The sequence below is a fragment of the Buteo buteo genome, chromosome 1 (genome assembly GCF_964188355.1).
Source record: "Buteo buteo chromosome 1, bButBut1.hap1.1, whole genome shotgun sequence".
Taxonomy (NCBI): Eukaryota; Metazoa; Chordata; class Aves; order Accipitriformes; family Accipitridae; genus Buteo; species Buteo buteo.
Window position 1 is genome coordinate 28,018,709 of NC_134171.1, and position 17,687 is coordinate 28,036,395.

Below are 17,687 nucleotides of genomic sequence, written 5' to 3' on the forward strand. Positions count from 1 at the left end.
TCCCTTTATTTCATCTATTTCTTTTCCCTAGCCCTTTCTACAGCTACATTCATTTTCTCTACCACTGTGTGCTGGATTTTGCTCTTGTTATGACTGCACACACATCTCCATTTCCTCTTGATGGCTTGATACTTCTAATATTGTATTTTGAAACATCATCTGCTGCATTCTGTGCTTCATTGCTATTATAAAAATGTTAGGTTCCTGTAAAACTAAAAGCAGCAAATAGATTGGGGGGGGGAGCAGATAAAATTGTGGAGATTTGTATTTTGCTTGCTCAAATACAGTTCTGCCTTTCAGGAGACATTTTTAGGAGTTGCCTTTGCTTTGTGTGGTGCTTTTCTGCAGTGACAGCAGGCGGTGGTTTAGTGGCAATTTTAAAATATAACATTATTGTACATTACAAACAGTACAATAGTGTTTTGGACAGCAGCACCTCTTAAAAAAAAACCAAACCAGGATGACATTCCTAGTTTCCTCCCACTGTTGTAGCAACCTGTTCTTGGACAATTCCTCAACATCACAAAGCAGGGACACTCATTCTTCTGTTAAAAAAACCCAAAGCCACATACATAAATTCTGGATATTAATTAGTAATCATGTAAGATGGCAAGCTAGTTTTTTTGAAACAAATAAATTTGTAGTTTCACTTGATTTACTAGGTCTATTAAATATTTACATTATTGCTTTCCAGTTACTCTCTAGTATATGTATTATATATTAAACACTCAGGACAGATTTTTTTTTTAAATTAGCATTTATTTCATATTTTTTCACCTTTACTACTTCCTCAATACAAATGTTTTTCTTTAAGATATAAGACTTTCAAAACACCATTATTGCAGTCATCTACCTGTTAGCTTGTTTTTTTATTTCATTATCAGCCATTAGGCAAATAAAAGGTAAGTCATATAATCTAATTCTGTTAATGGAACTTAATGCAACTCTAGGCAATCTAAAAATAAGTAAATAACCCCTTGCCCCTCCAACAACCATAAACAGACTGTAATAAGGCTACCAGAAAATACATCTCAGAAAACTGTTAGAAGTGCAAAAAGTCCATAAAGTAAAGCACATGGGTACGCAATAAGAAGCTGCTGTCCTTCCATACCCAATGCAGAGGTAAAAATTTTGGAGGCTGACAAACTGCACCATCCAATAATAAACAGAGTTAACAAAGTTCCCGGGATCCCCCTAGGAGAAAAAAAAAACAACAAAAGAAACAGGAGAGAGTCGACTTGTTAGTAAATGTAGCACCAAATCTTATCAAACTCGAGTTCATGTCTAGCAGCTTGTTAGTGATAAGGTAGCAGTCACTGGAAGAACGAAGGACTGACTGACATAATGAAAGTCAAGCCTGAGAAACAAATTAAAATAGTAACAGGAAACAAAAAGGTAATTTCTTCTGCATGGATAAAAGCAGCAGCTTTATCAGAAGTACTGCTAAAAGGACAATGCATTTCCAAATAAATCTTCTGGGGCTCCAGCAGATGCAGCAGCCAAAGTTTGATTTTAAAGTTAGCAAAGATCCTGTTGCAGCCAAAACCATCTTGTAGAAGTTGTCAGGATCCAAAATGACACTACAGACCTACTCTTCCATCGGGCAGCCTCGTGACCTGGAGGGGTTGCATTTTTGTAACAACGGCACAGGTTTTAAGCGTGCCTCGGATTCTGAGGCGAGGCAATGAGGCTCTTAAAGAATCACACCTGAGCTGAGTAGGCAGAAAGGTGGTCGCTGCCTCCCAGGAGAAAGCTCAACTGGTCTTTTAAAAAAGGGCGCACATTGAGTAGAAAGTAAAGGATGGGAAAAGAACCACTGAGCAAAACTATTTTGCTCATCCTGGCATCCTTCTCTGCACACTGAAAGGACGGTGGCTTTCCACACCGCCCCTTGGTGACAGCTGGGCCCTTCTGAAGTTACATTCTGCCACCTCTCAGGCGCAGGGTGGCCTGGAGAACTGATGATTATGGGACCATGGTCAAAAGCTCCCTGAAATATTCCTGCAGATTACAGAGAGCTCACTATTAAACCCTGTGGGAACAAAATCTTGCCAATAAATAATGCTTCACATATGCTTTATTTGCACTCTGTATTTGCAGCCTGCTTCTGTAAAATGCATGAGATCACGTGCGTAATACACTGCTGAAGTACATAATGAGATCAGCTGTGCTACACACTTTCCCTGTGTCAGTCTCAAGGACTCTGAGAATGAATGAACGAACCTCTGCCACTTGCTAAAGGACTTCCTGGTGCCCCACTCTTCCAAAATATCAGCAAAACAGAACCAGAAGTGAGAAACAGACTACGTATACTTACTTAGGTCCATTTCTCAGAAATAATCTCCACTAATATTATTATTGCAATTACACCATGATGAGTAAAGCTCCTCTTATTTAATTGACTTAGTTTACTTAATCCAATCATATCACATAAAATGGTTCACTTCTTGGCAATCCAGTCTCCAGGCCAATAAGGTACTTGGTGTTGTCAGCTCTTGGGACTTTGGGGGAGGAAGGAGAGAATTGATTTTAAGGTGGCTCAGCAGCTCATTGCAACTTCAACCCATTAAAAATAAAACATTAACGACCATGTGATTTAATATCCTCAGTTTAAGTGTTCTTTAAACCTATACAGTGGCATTCAGGGAAATTACACTGGGCTCTGTGAACCAAGTTCCTGGCCTCTGCTCCAAGTGGAGATGCCAAGATCCTCACCTAAACAGTTAGCCAGAAATTCAGAGCTGGTATGTATGGATGGCTCTTTGACCAGGTACCCATGCTGGCGGAGGGATGGGATGCAACAGGAACATACTGTTCAATGACAATTTACAGCTAGTATAATGACTCTTTAGGGGGCTATCACAATGTAGTACAATTTAGAGCTGTGGCTGCTCTGCCTTGCACTGCGGTCCAATGGCCTCTCATGGTTTGTTCTAGGACTGGCAGTGAGCACAATGGAAACGTGACATAAAATCATACTGGAGCCAAAAGATACCTCTGTGAACTTACAAATCCAGTCCCTGATCTAACAGTCCTTGATTCTTTTGTTACTGCCAAAAGGAATGGTCTGGCTTTAGTGGAGACCTTGTGTCTGGCATGTCCACGAGGGCCGAATCCTCAGGCATAGGAGAAGGGCAAAGGCAGATGTCGGGCAAAGGCAGATGTCAGGCAAAGGCAGATGTCATGCTCACAGTGACCAAGAGGACTGGGGGTGTACTGGTATGAGATTGAGTTGGGGGGACAGACACGAGTGGACCCTCTCCACTCCTCTCACAACCTGCAGATGTGGTCACCAAATGGGTCCTTTGCATCAGCTGGGTCTAAGAATTTCTTTTTCCACTGTTACATTCTTTTCCTTCACTGTTTAGTTAAGGAAATGGCTTGTTCACTCTGTTCAGGGATTTGGTGGTAAAGAATTGTTGTTTTTTCCAGGAAAAAGGTCTGCTGATGTTTCTCCCAGAAAGATGGCCTAATCAGCTTGGGCTCAGACATGATATCAGCATAGATGGGCACAAACAAATCTGGTTTCATGCAAGTTTGCATAAAAGAACTGGTTTTCTTTCTGGTACTATTCACCACACAAAATGTTCATATTTTGCTTTATTCAGTTACAGTCAAATAGCTAATCATGAAAACTGAAAATTGTTGGATTAGTATGTATCTTTGCAACAGATGTGCACATTATCTTATGTATATTTTCTGTGAAAACAAATATTGAAGTTAGTTCTTTACACCTTGAAATAGACAGAAATAACATTTTTACAAATATTAAAAAAAAATATGTATTGCTGTCTTTCCTTTGCCATTTTAAATAAGTTTTTAAATTAAAAATATTGAAATGTATGTTGGATTTAAAAGTTGCCACTTAATTTTAATAGCATTTTCGTAACTGTTAACTTTGGTACTTGCTGTGTTCAAGCAGTTTCATATAGTGAATGAGAAAGGACTGCAGAATCCTGTAGATAGGCATTTAACGTTATCAATTCATTTCAGATATAATGGTTTAATTTTGTAAAGGCTATCACAGTATAGTATTTATAGATTTTCAAAAGATGTGCTTTCTGTAAATTTGCAGCATTTTACAAATGTGTGGCGTGTGCTTGGGGATTCCTTGTACAGACAACAGTACCCTGCGCAGTTGTAACAGCTGGTTTGGAGTTCGCCCCATCTGTCCTATGATTATGTATCTGCACTTTTTATTAGGGTGGATTATTAAACAGGTTAATCAAGAAAATATGGGAAATGTAGGAGAACAGAGAATAAAAGGCTTCTTCAGTGTCACTCCTGTTCATCTCATCAAGGACAGCTCAGAAACACTTTGATACATGGAATATAGTCAGGTTAACCCATCATAGCTCCACAGAATCCATGCACCAAGGATTGTGCCAAAATCTTCATCCCACTATATAATTTCCTTAAGAAATAATATATACAAAATTCCTGCTTTTCCAGAGAAAACAAACAGGGGCACTTTCTTATTCATCAGCTGCCAAGTCCCATACATTACAAATTGGAAAGTTAAAAATGTGAGTGAACAACGAAGGCTAAGGAGGGGAACCATTATTAATAACGTGTTAACAATGGATAAAAGTACTGCTCAACGCCTTCAGGCAAGACCTGGAGCTTCCTTGTACTTTGCTGTATGTGAACAGGGAGGTAAACAGTCTGTATCTCAAAAGGCTTACCATATGAGGAGGAAGAAGAGGCTTGCATACAAATTTCCTATTCATAGGCATATTACTGAACACCTCCCCCCACACGCACAGATGCATATGCCTCACACATTTGGTTTTTTCAAAGTTTTCAGTTATTTTCAGGTTTGCAATTACACCACAACTATACCTCAGAGTATACGACTCTACTACATCTTAAACACTTGTTCTAATGCTCCAAATCATTAAGGGTTGCTTGATTATTTCATTCTGCCACACAGAAATCTGTCTACAGAAGGAAAGGAAGCATAAGGATGGAAGCCTGATACTGTGAACAAAAAAAGTAATAGCAGAACCAGCTACATAAAACCAAAGTCCGGCAGTCGCTTTTAAAATTGATACCTAAGTTTGGCCACTGTTGGCTCTGCAAAACAAAAATCACATTTGAGGGTGCTGCAAAAATCAAAGGCACTCTCAGTTCAAATGGGAAACTGCGGAATTAAGGGCTCATACTAAAATGAATATATATCACCCTTCTCAAATGCAGTCCAGTTTTGTCCATTTCCACCTACACACACAAACAAAATGGTGTTTTTCTTCACAGTTTCGGAAGCCAAAATTCACTAGCTAACCATTACAAAATGTTTTGTGTAACACCAGCCTTCTGACTTACTGCCCTCCATATGATTCCTGTTGCCATAAACTGGTACTTACTGTAGCGAGAAGACGACTGCAGAAGAGGACAAGATCACCATGGGCAGCAGGCAATAGCCCAAGACACTTGCAACGCAGCCATGCGAGACTCCTGGGACGCTCATCAGGTTCAGTAGGGCATGCATAGCAAGGCACCCAATGGCACTCATACCATACACATAGCCGAAATGAACTTTTCCTGCCTGGAATAAATATGAGTAAGCATGAAGTGTCGGAAGTGAGCAAGTGATTGCAAAATGGGGGGAGAAGACAGAAGGCAAGCACTGGGTTTGTTACTTATTGACCCTCCCTCTCCGCTTCGCCCACATCAGTTCAATTGTAAACCACAGCTGATATTTTGGGGTGATCTTTGCATCAAAAAATTCCAAGGTACAATTGTGAGAATGTCCTTGTCACTAACTTAAAGTTATAAGGCTGATTCTCAGCCTTACTGTCACTGGGCTCTGAACAGGACAGGAATTGGTTGGGGAGACTTGGGAAGGTCTAACTGGTAACAAACTGGGAAGAAATTATGGAAAGCACATTTTAGTGTCAGGAAACATTATTTCCAACAGGTTTATATGGGGATGTGGAAAAGTGTCCTAAGCAAAATAATGACCCGACTTACTTGATATGCTTCACATATTATTACAAACCTCCAGCTTTAAGAAGGCCTGCAAAAAAATACTAAAACTTTGCTGAAAGTATGCTGGTTTTCAGGGTGACTGTCTTCCCCTTGACTACCATGAGGAAGACACATGGTTGTGGTTAGATCAATACAACACGTTCATTTCAACATAAACCTGAGTAGTAACTGTGTATTGGGTTTGCGTGGCAAGGTTTTTTTGGGGGGGTACAGGGGTGGCTTCTGTGAGAAGCTGCTAGAAGCTTCCCCCATGTCCAATGGAGCCAACGCCAGCCAGCTCCAAGATGGACCCGCCGTTGGCCAAGGCCAAGCCCATCAGCGATGGCAGTAGGGCCTCTGGGAGAACAGATTTAAGAAGGGGGTGCAAAATGCTGCGCAACAGAAGACTGCAGCCAGAGAGAGGAGTGAGAATATGTGAGAGAAACCACTCTGCAGACCCCAAGGTCAGTGAAGCAGAAGGGGGAGGAGGTGCTCCAGGTGCCAGAGCAGAGATTCCCCTGCAGCCCGTGGGGAAGACCATGGTGAGGCAGGCTGTCCCCCTGCAGCCCAGGGAGGTCCACGGTGGAGCAGATCTCCACCTGCAGCCCAGGGAGGACCCCATGCTGGAGCAAGTGGGTGCCCGAAGGAGGCTGTGACCCTGTGGGAAGCCACTGCTGGAGCAGGCTCCTGGCAGGACCTGTGGATCTGTGGAGAGAGGAGCCCACGCTGGAGCAGGTTTGCTGGCAGGACTTGTGACCCTGCAGGGGATCCAGGCTGGAGCAGTTCATGAAGAACTGCAGCCCGTGGGAAGGACTTACATTGGAGAAGTTTGTGGAGAACTGTGTCTTGTGGGAGGGACCCCACGCTGGAGCAGGGGAAGAGTGAGGAGTCCTGCCCCTGAGGAGGAAGGAGCAGCAGACACAACGTGTGATGAACTGACCCCAACCCCCATTCCCTGTCCCCCTGTGCTGTGGGGGGAGGAGGTAGAGAAAATCGGGAGTGAAGTTGTCCCTGGGAAGAAGGGAGGGGTGGGGGAAAGCTGTTTTAAAATTTGGGTTTTATTTCTCATTACCTTACTCTGATTTGATTGGTAATAAATTAAACTAATTTCCCGAAGTCAAGTCTGTTTTGGCTGTGATGGTAATTGGTGAGTGATCTCTCCCTGTCCTTATCTTGACCCACGCACCCTTCTTTGTATTTTCTCTCCCCTGCCCAGCTGAGGAGGGGAGTGATAGCACCGCTTTGGTTGGCACCTGGCATCCACCCAGGGTCAACCAGCCACAAACTGTCAGCTTGTGTTCTTTTTTTGCTCCAAGGAATGAAAAAAAACCCAGGTGTTTTTTTCTTCCAGGTTTTATTCCTTTGTGGGAATTTAGTGCCTGTGAAAGGTACCAGCCTGACAGCCTGGAGCCTGATGTTTTCTAATTTATACACAAAGCTAGTACAACAGGCAACAGTGGCCACAGCACCACCGATTTCTTCATCTCCTGCCATCATTTTGAAGGATCACCTCCAGGCATGAGGGCATTGTTCACTCCCAGAAATGAACACTCACGAAAGACTGCTAAATATTTCTTCTCTCCCTTCAAGCTTCTAACAAATGAAATACTGAATGTCAGCTATGCAATACTGTCATTTTCACATCTGTATATCAGAAATAAACATTTGTACATCAGAAATAAACAGTGATTGGGATGAAGATAGTTTTGTTTGCTTTGTCCTGGAACTTTGTATCCTAATGATAACATGCATTTGTGAAGTACAGAGCTCAAACCTGGGACTCAACCCTTAACTCAGGACCATGGAATACACTTCTCAAATGAAGGGCCATAATGCATCACCTTCCTAACACATAACAATACGTATATACTACTTAAAACACAAGTGTGTTTGTGCATACACACACATCTATATATTGCACATTATACATTGCATATGATAAACCACATAAAAATCAGAACTAACAGAGGGTCTCAGTTTTCTAATAATTTTGTAGCTTATGGTTGGATTCTCTTGTGATGGATAAGGTGGAAATATTATTGAAGCTTCTTCCATGGTTTGCAATATTTACGAGTATCTCTTCCATGATGGTTAAGGAGGATTGAGAAGACTTCACACTTTACTTATCCATACATTTTAATAAAATCTGGAGGAAAGCAGCTTTGAGGATCCTCCTTTTCTGCCCCCTCTTCCTATATCCATTCGGGTGGAAACAGATCACTGGATACCAGAAGTATTTGAGCTGTACAGATATAAAGCAACGCAGTGGAGAGAGCCTGATCTAGTGATGATACAGCCTGAAAGTCCTAATGTTGCAGGTTGGTGATGGCTCACCAGCTTTAGCTGGAAAGCAGTGCGCACATATGTGAAAGGCAGCCTCAGTTAGTAAGACCTGCCTCTATGTCAGCACCATTATCCTGTTTTCGTCTTGACCTGGCTCACTGCTGAGCTCTCATCTGGTTCCAGTCCTCAAGGTTAGGTCAGGTACAGTCAGGTTGCCTATATCCTTGCAATGTCCTGAGTGTTGGCCTTTTCCCTGCCACTGCGTTCCACCATAAATAATCTATTCCTGAAAAAACAGCATAAGAAAGCTTCCTATTTATGTACAGAGTCCTTTGCTGCGTTTGCATACTACTGGTATAAAATAATCAGGAAAAATTGCTTCACCAAATAAAATTAATGATGGCTAGAGATAGTATGGGAGAGCAAGACTGGCTCAGATTATTATCAATTACAATTTCAGTCATTAAAGATTTGTAGTAAGTTTAACATCTGCAACGGTTTGGGGCAACCTTTACTATAGACCAGCTAAGAGAGCCTCTGTCTCAAATAGCTGCAACTACAAGCTAGTATTTTAGACTGTTTGTTTCAGTGTATTTAATTATTCTACACAGCACTATTTAGCATGTTAGTTTAAGATTAAGGAATTACTGAGACAGAGGTGAAGGGAGCACTAGCACTAGCAGCTAACTGAAACCTCCACTTGGTGAAATGTTTGATTTGTGGTACGGTGGAATGAGAGAGATAAAAAAAAAAAGCAGCTGAACATGATGGTTCCAATTCTAGTCTTTCTTAACATATGTAAATATATTGACTCACACAGGCGGGAATACTCCCAATTCACAGTGATGTAAGCAAAACCAGAATCAGGCTTGATTAGTCTGGCAGGCTTTGATGAATGGAAAGAGCTAAATTTGTCCTGCGGAAGGAACAAGGTTAGAAGAAAGTCAGGCTTCGTGTGCTTGTTTGCATCTGCCTAGAGTGGGTACTACTATCCTTAGTTTAAGTGAATGGGGAAGTCTGATTTTGTACAAATGACTATGTAAAATGCAAAGCAGCTGAGACTCGGGCTTCTGCTAACTTTTGCACTGCTGTTGTTTCTGTATCTGCAATGGAGCTGTCCTGTTTTACACCAGTATGAGGAAGATCAAGTCCTGCTGCCAGGCTAACAACCCTTTCCTCTTTTTCTCTGTGCTCTGAAAAAACTGCTACCATTTGAAGAATATCTTTGCATATTTTTCCATAGTTAAAAAGCTGAAACTAAATAAAATTTATAAATTATTTTTGGAAACAAGCTCTCAACCAAATTATGTTCCTGGTGCTATTAGAAGAGAATTATTCAAGTACAGAAGGATATCATAGCTTACACAGCTGAAGAGCCACTTTAATATTCAAATGCATCCGAGATAAAACGAGCAGCCTGAATTTATAAGATGGCCCATGGAAATCCCATAGACTTATTGCTGTGAAGTTGTGGTACAAAACCACTAGATTGTATCAGAGGAGTTCTGCTGGCCTAAAACTGGAGCATTGAAAATAGTTGTTTTTCTAATGACACTTAAAATGCTTAATATCCCAGAATAAATAAGGTAATTAAAGTATTTTATTTCAATAATAGTAGTTTAATATTCATTATAATTGTTTGTTATTCAGGGAGCAAAATCAACAGCAACCATTTTTTCCGTTCTGTCGTTCTTTTAGCTTTCCTTCCATTTTCCTGATTATAATCAATTCAATGCTATATCCTTTTATTCCCTGCATACCTTTATTTCTCTAGGTGGAAAATAGCCTGTCCTCTCTAGCTTCCCACCTTCTTTTCCCTTTATTCCCTTTCCTCCTGCCTCTTCCACCCTTTTAAAAGATTTTTAATTTTATGGGGACATAAACAATAATAATACTTGCCATTTATATTGCAGTTTGCACATTCAAGTACTGCACTGACATTACAAATTGAGTAAGAACTTGCAAGAGTCTTCTGATTCAGCACTATTTATCACAGAGGAAATGGAGAATTAGATCCCCGTTTCTCTCACCTCAGTTGCAGAGCAGTAAAGCCCTTCCCAGAATGGTTCCACCTTATCCCTGCCTGATGAATTGCTGCCGACAATCAGAGCTGTACTTCAGCAGCACTGGAGAGCCCCTGTTGTCAGTGATAAATAGATGAATTTGGAGTACTGTACAATCCCTGTTCAGCTTTCCTCCTGTAAAGAGGAAAGGGGTTAAATATAGGCTACCATATTTCGTTTAGCAGATGACGTAGAAAAAGAATATAAACTAAGGAAGGACTAGCAAAATTTATAGGAAGGTAATGCAAAATTGAGGTGGGAAGGAAAAGGCTGTTTCCACTTCCTTTTTCAACTTATTCTAGTTACATAAAGATCATGTTTTTTATATCTCTGCACTCCCCAAAATAATATTGAGAGAAGATAATGTCAAAACAGTAGCAAGAGGGTTAGAAAAACTGGGCTGGTCTGCTATGACTTTTTATTCCCTCCTTTAAAACCTCCTTGTTAGGTCCTTACCTAGCACATACTGCTATGCTTCGGGTGTTCAGAGCCTCCCCAGGATAAACACTGCACAGATCTGTCCTTTGCTCATATTAAATCCCACTCCAAAAAATGGTGTGGTCTTTTCTTTCCACTGGAAGTAATACATCACTTCACCTATATTACATCTACATTACATTTAAACTTTATGCAAGTACTTTCAAAGCAAGGAGACTTTATAATATATAATCTTGGAACAAATGGCAGCAAATGACTCATTTTATGCCAGTACTACATCTTCTGCAACCTCACATGCATTATCACCTAGGCATTAGCTTGTTAGAGAAGAAATCCCTTAAGATTTCTACCACATCCTACCAGCAGCAATGTTGCTCCAAGGGCCAAACAGAAAACCATAGGTCCGGTGAGGTCTGTCTCATTCATAATGCTGCCATCTGCAGGCTTCATTGGATTAAGAACTGTTAATGTTTTTTGCCATATATGCTCAAAATTGATCCCGAGTTCTGCAATGAGAAATTCCAGTACTGTTAATTGCTCACAAGAAAACACTTTTACAGAAACCCATTAGATACTACAAAACCCCAAACAAGCAAACAAATTAATCACTTTAATGAAGATAATATTGTAGGATGATGTATTCTGTAGTAGGAACATGATGCCCCTGCTATATACCCAGTATATCTGAGAGTCAGCTCTGATTCTAAATTGGAATATTAATTTATTAAATCCAATTTTAGGCAGTGAACCAAAAAATGCCCTCAGCATTTTTGAGTTAATATTTGTTTTTCTTATATTTAAAACACATATATCTAATGCCACACTAACTTAGAAGTTGAAAAATATGCTACTTAACAGTAACTGCAGAATTCAAGATACTCTAGAACATCGAGGACAGAGATATATGCTTTAATTCTGGCAAATCTGACAAGAGATGTGTCTTAAGCCTGAACTGCCAGAGGCACTTAAAAATGACATTCTTCCCTTCAAGCCCAGTTAATAATCCTTTGTACAGTGCTTTATAAGCTTTTCTTGCATTTAAAAAGTAATTACTGAGGACCCCTAGAAAAAGAACAAAATTATTCCCCATTAAAGTTGATGGGAATTCTGCCATTAACTTTACTGGGGCAAAGATTTCTCTTATAACTTCTGCAGAAACACTTCAGCTTGCAAGAGTAATCATCTTCCCTCAGATGCTCCAGTGAGGGAAAAGTTAGGTTCAGAACTGGGTACCAGAATTACTGAGACTGACAATGTGTTAGATCTGTTTGGAAAGCCAAGTCTTTACCTTATTCCACTGATCCACCATCTCGAGCTGAGCCAAAATATTATATAAATAAAGTTATTCTGTATTAAAATGTGTGTCTTTGGTCAGATTTATGTGGTACACAGATAGGAACATCTCTGAAGCCCTGCGGATCAGAAGCAGTCGTACGTCAACATCCTTTTCACAGGGTGAGCTGCATGTGGAGTTGAATGCTTGGAGGTCTGAGAGGTAGAGATCTAGCAGTTATCTATATCAAACAGAGTGATCTTGCTGGTTTTAAGGCAGTAGTAGTATCTTTTAAGTAGTAAAAATGCCACTTGCATTCCAGTATGCAAAAGCAGGCTGAATATGCTCTTTTTACATGATGCTGAAATAATCACAAATAAGTTCTCCTTTTTTTTTTTAATGTAGCAAAAGTATTTTGTAAAATACAAAATCAGCCACTAGCATTAGGATGGTTCAATCATCATAAAGAATTATATTGTTTATGTAGTTAAATGAGCAACTAATTGTAACTGGAAGCAGCTTTCTCCATTTCTTTCCCACTGAAACAAGATATTTAGCATCTTCAAACTATTACATTTATTACTAGATATGAAAAAAGGATTATTATCAGTATTTATTAATTATAGAAGTTCCAATATGTATGCAGGATAAACAGAATGGAAAAAAAATATTTGGAAATGTGATTGCAAAACTTATTGTTATGCTGTCATCTAGTGGTAGTAAAGTATATGCCATATGCCATAGTATATGCTATATATTCCATAAGGCTGAATGAATCCATGGCAAATTCAAATAAGAAAATGTAGGTTTGGGGGCCAGGGACTGTTGGCTGAAGCTCACACAGCCAGGCTTGGCAGCTCTGCTGCAGTTTTTCTAGTGATTGCCACTAGCTGGCAAAGAAAAGTATAGGCGCCCCCAGGAACCACACACATCATCCATGCTTTTATTTTTACCTTCTAGCAAAGGAGGTTCCTCGTCAAATCCGTCAGCATAACTGAGATGAGAGAGAGTGTCGGGACTGTATGTCGGCTGCAAAATCTGACCTGTGTAACTCTGAGACGACCGAAGCATTCCTGGTGGGGCAAAAGCACTGGCTGGAGGTTGCTTTCCTGCCTGGCTCCTAGGACAAGAAACAAATCACAGCAAAACAAGTGACAACAAGCAAACTGCAGTGAGCAACTTCACAACAGCTTAGAGCTGCTCCCCACCTGCCACAGTTTAAATTTTCACCTATTTTCAATTTGGGGAACCTGGAAATTTTCTGGGTACAGTATGCGCTCTGTGTATTGAATGCCGAGCCACTGATGATGGCTTTGCTTCCCTTCACTGCAACCCCCTCTGAAACCAGGCAGGGCTCCTTGCTGGCCTGCCAGCACATTGCAGCCCATCGCACCCACTTCTGTGCCCATCCAGCTCAGGCAATTGCATAGCACAGGCCCCCAGCCTGGGGTCGGGGGGAAAGGGAATTTAGGAGCTATGAGGGCACCCACAAATTTAGGCACTCCTGACTTTTCCACCAAGCAGCCTGGTGACATTCCCCAGATATGTCCATACTGCTAACAAGAGAGCCATATATTTAATATTTTTTTTCTTTCTTGAATCTGAGAAGGAGCTTAAAGAATTTCTAGAAATATGTGCCCTAAAATCCACATTAATAGCACGAAGCTCAGTCGCTCCAATTCAGTAAACAATCTGCTACATCTGTACATATAAAAAGCACAAAATCCAGTCCTTTTATAAAGAAAGGCTCATTTACAAGTAATTCTGCCCTGGGGAAAGTCTAGATGATCTCTTGAAGCTTTTTGTGCCTCCTGCAAGCCCCACAGGCAGCCGGATCCATCAGCTGCTGAACAGGGAAGCTGCAGCAACACCCAGGCTCCTACCCCAGTTGTGTCGAAATCTCCTTAAGGGGGAAACCCTCAGAACTTCTTTCCCTCAGTGTCCCTCTTCCATGGGCAGAAGTCACCAATAGGTTTAAAAAACATAAGAAAAAAATGAAATAATAAGATTTTTCCTGTCTTTCTATTGCTATGGCTTGTATTTCTCCACTAAAATTTCCACTTTATTGATTATGCAATCCTTGTTTTGGCCATTGCATGCTAGTTTTTGTCATTACTTTCATTTGAGCTTTGATATATATCACTGTTTCTCTCTCTGTTTGGTTTTTTGGGTTTTTTTTGTAGCATACTTACTTTCTGCTTCCACACAGGTTTTCGTTAGACCCATAACTGTTGTAATGTTCTTCCTGGTCATCTATGGTATAATTGGACTGGTAAAAGTCGAACTGAAACTGCTCAAAATTTGACATTCTGGTTGGAAAAATGATTGTAAATATCAATAAAATAGCCTTTGCAACAAGCCAATATCTATGTTTTGAACTGTACTAAACTTAAATGAAAATAACAAACCTTAAAGCCACAAACTTAAGAGAATCCTTCTGTTGAAACTCATGATAATTGGGAATTGACAAGAAAGGACTCTCTACTTTCTTTTGTTGTAACAAGAGAAATTAATCTTCTGTTACTCTTAATTACTGTATATTAATTTACAAGTGGTACACAGGACTTCCTCTCTTGTTACTGTTACCAAAAATAACGTAAGTAATTTTGAAAGAAGATATATATCAAGTAAACCACTGTTTTAAACTGTTCATTGTCCTACTTTAAAAGAAAAATTGTGCCCATGTCTGAATGCTTAGAAATTAATGTTTTTAAGAAGTATTTTGGGTTTCAAAAACAATTACTATATTCAGCTATTTATGTTATGTATATTCAGCTATTTATGATATGACTATCATAAAACATTAGGAAAATACAAATATCGTCACAGAATTTGTGATTTCTGTTTAAGGACACTGTAGTTGGCTTATTAGGAGTACCAGAGGAACATTCTCACTGGTTAGCTACATGCCGTTGAAAAGGACAGCATACTGAATGATCAAATAGTAAAGAAAACACGTTAAAACACTCTTTCATTCCTGCTGATCCATAGTTCAGATCTGTAGCTATGGACTGATTAGACTAAGAAAGGAAAAACTTGACTGTTTTCCCTTCCACATTGTGACCAACTGTTTTTATAACTATTTCAATTTTGCACACACTGGGCCCATTTCATGTATCCTGTGTGTAGGCAGGACTAGCTGTCTGGATCACACATAAGCAACGTAAGTGTCCTGGTTTTGCCTGGGATAGAGTTAACTGTCTTCCTAGTACCTGGTATGGTGCTGTGTTTTGGGTCCAGTATGAGAAGAATGCTGATAACACACTGATGTTTTCAGTTGTTGCTAAGTAATGTTTAGTCTAAAGTCAAGGATTTTTCAGCTTCTGATGCCCAGCCAGCGAGAAGGCTGGAGGGGCACAAGAAGTCGGGAGGGGACACAGCCAGGGCAGCTGACCCAAACTGGCCAAAAGGGATATTCCATACCATGGGATGTCATGCCCAGTATATAAACTGGGGGGAGTGGGGGTGGGGGTGGGGAGATAGCCGCTCGGGAACTAGCTGGGCATCGGTCGGCAGGTGGTGAGCAATTGCCTTATGCATCACTTGTTTTGTATATTCTGATCCTTTTATTGTTATTATTGTCATTTTATTATTGTTATTATTATCATTATTAGTTTCTTCTTTTCTGTTCTATTAAACTGTTCTTATCTCAACCCATGAGTTTTATTTTTTTTCCCCAATTCCCTCCCCGTCCCACTGGGTGGGGGGAAGTGAGTGAGCGGCTGTGTGATGCTTAGTTGCTGGCTGGGGTTAAACCATGACAACAAGAAATGAAGCACATTGGTTCTGTAACACATTGTGTACCTTTTGGCATTACAGAGTGTTTCAAATTGCAAAGATATTTTATTAATTCTTAGATTTGGTCTAGGTGCTTCTTATCTTATTAGCATGGCTGACTATAAATCCACAAAACAGCTCCAAAGTTCGCAGGTCTACCTTCCATGCTTTGAGCAAGACCATCCACAAGATTAAGGACTGACCCTGTTTCACCTCAGCGTTACCTTCATGCTGAGCCACAGGCAGCAAAGGCATTACAGCGGCTCAGAGCAGCACAGCGGTTCAGGGAGAGCCCCGACCGCTGACGGATTGAGGCTGGAGGGCAACCCCGGGGATTGCCTGGTCCAACACTGCCCAAAGCAGGGTCACCAACAGCAGGCTGCTCAGGGCCGTGTCCAATCTTTTGAAAAGTCTGGCTTCACCATCTTTAATCCCTTCCATCAGGTGGTTATGCTCATTGATGAGATCCCCTCGAGCCCTCTCTCCTCCCATCTAAAGTTCTCCCGTGATTTAGGCAAAGGTCTGAGCAGGATTTGCCTGAAAATGCATAGATGTAGGCACGTGTTTCACCACTTGGCTAGCATTTATGTAGTCAAACTCTTAAAACACACAGAGAAGTTCTATAACCTGACTGATAACCATAATCATATCCAATTTACTCAGATTTTCATGTAAGATATTCACCTCTCCTAACATTTCCTGTTTTATTCACTTTTGCCCTCTTTTCCAACTTTCCAAATGCCATTGGCAAAAATATGCTTTTCCTCTCATGGTTACTCTCATAGGTATCTCTATATTTATCAAGCATGCACTGCTTATGGAAAAGATCTTTGCAAATCTCTTTATAAGGTAAAAGTTATAAAGATTACTATTTCATCAGGGACCTTGAAATGCTGCATATTAAATTTTCTAAATTGTATCCTATAATCAGACTAATATGTGAGGACCCAATTCCTTCATTTAGTTAGAGCATTCAAAGTAGAAGTTATATTATTTTCTTAACTGTTGACCAGTCATGCAGGATTTCCAAATTTAGAAGAGAAATATTTTTTACATTGTAAATATGAATTAATAGAAATTAATTCTACTAAGCTATTTACTGTGGTTCTATTTGGAACTGCACACCAGTTACGCATTTGTCCAACAAAGATTTTAAATGGAATATGTTTTGAAAAACTTTAGTTGGTACCTCTACCCCAATAGCTCAATTCAGTATGTCTTGAATGTTCTTTGCTGTCACTATAAGGAATAAAATAATTACTTAACCAGGTAAGCTACAATGTGAACAACAGAGTTCAGAAAAGATAAATTTATTTTCCAAAAGAATTTGTAGGTAAGGTTACTTACTTTTTAAGATATTTGATGAAAACTCCAGTCTGTTGAATTTACATGTTGGAGAACACCTAAAATATCCTCTTGCTTCAACAGGGATGAGCTTAGTGCTATTTATAAGATTCTAAATTTGATCTTTGAACAGATGCATATGAAGGAAAAAGCCCCCACAACCTGTCAATATCACGGCCAGCATTTAACAAGAGCTAACAACAATAAGTAGAAAAAGGCTAGGAATCTTCAAGGAAAGCAGAACAAAAAGAACAAGTACTGTTCCATACACTTTAACCCAATAATCTAGATTGTAGGTTAGCGCTTCCTTCTTCAGTAGGTATTTATGAAGATCTCGGTGGAGCCCACATGAGCTGAGCTGTTAGATCTTAAAAAGTTTTAACAACGTGTAATAATACCTGTTAAATTAATAGGGTAAATACATGTACTCGGGGACCCGTTTCTAGCAGACGCTCCCGCAGCGTGCGCTATGGGACACACGCAGCCGTAGAGCCACTCGGCGCGGCTGGTGGAGGGAGCTTTCGGCCGCCTGCTTTTTG

General features: G+C 40.3%; 1 protein-coding gene across 2 annotated transcripts; it reads right to left on the reverse strand.

The window, feature by feature from the left end:
* Positions 1-756: 756 nt before the first annotated feature.
* On the reverse strand, positions 757-17,234 carry YIPF7 (Yip1 domain family member 7). 2 transcript variants are annotated; one of them, XM_075025190.1, is made up of 6 exons: positions 17,152-17,234; positions 14,220-14,336; positions 12,981-13,147; positions 11,115-11,260; positions 5,367-5,548; positions 757-1,194 (listed from the first exon to the last, which is right to left on the reverse strand). In XM_075025190.1, exons 2-6 carry the CDS (start codon positions 14,333-14,335, stop codon positions 1,032-1,034), a joined length of 774 nt encoding a protein of 257 aa, XP_074881291.1. In that variant the 5' UTR covers position 14,336; positions 17,152-17,234; the 3' UTR covers positions 757-1,031. The 2 variants fall into 2 exon arrangements, with proteins under 2 accessions (XP_074881291.1, XP_074881300.1); XM_075025199.1 differs by lacking the exon at positions 14,220-14,336 and having other exon boundaries at positions 17,152-17,224.
* Positions 17,235-17,687: the final 453 nt, after the last annotated feature.

Bases quoted from the DNA above. Each gene is read 5' to 3' on its own strand.
- YIPF7 (XM_075025190.1), bottom strand. From the start codon at position 14,335: ATGTCAAATTTTGAGCAGTTTCAGTTCGACTTTTACCAGTCCAATTAT. The intron at 13,148-14,219 runs GTAAGTATGCTA...TTCTTGTCCTAG, and splicing joins AACCTGTGTGGAAGCAGAAA to GAGCCAGGCAGGAAAGCAAC. The intron at 11,261-12,980 runs GTAAAAATAAAA...TTCTCATTGCAG, and splicing joins GGAACCTCCTTTGCTAGAAG to AACTCGGGATCAATTTTGAG.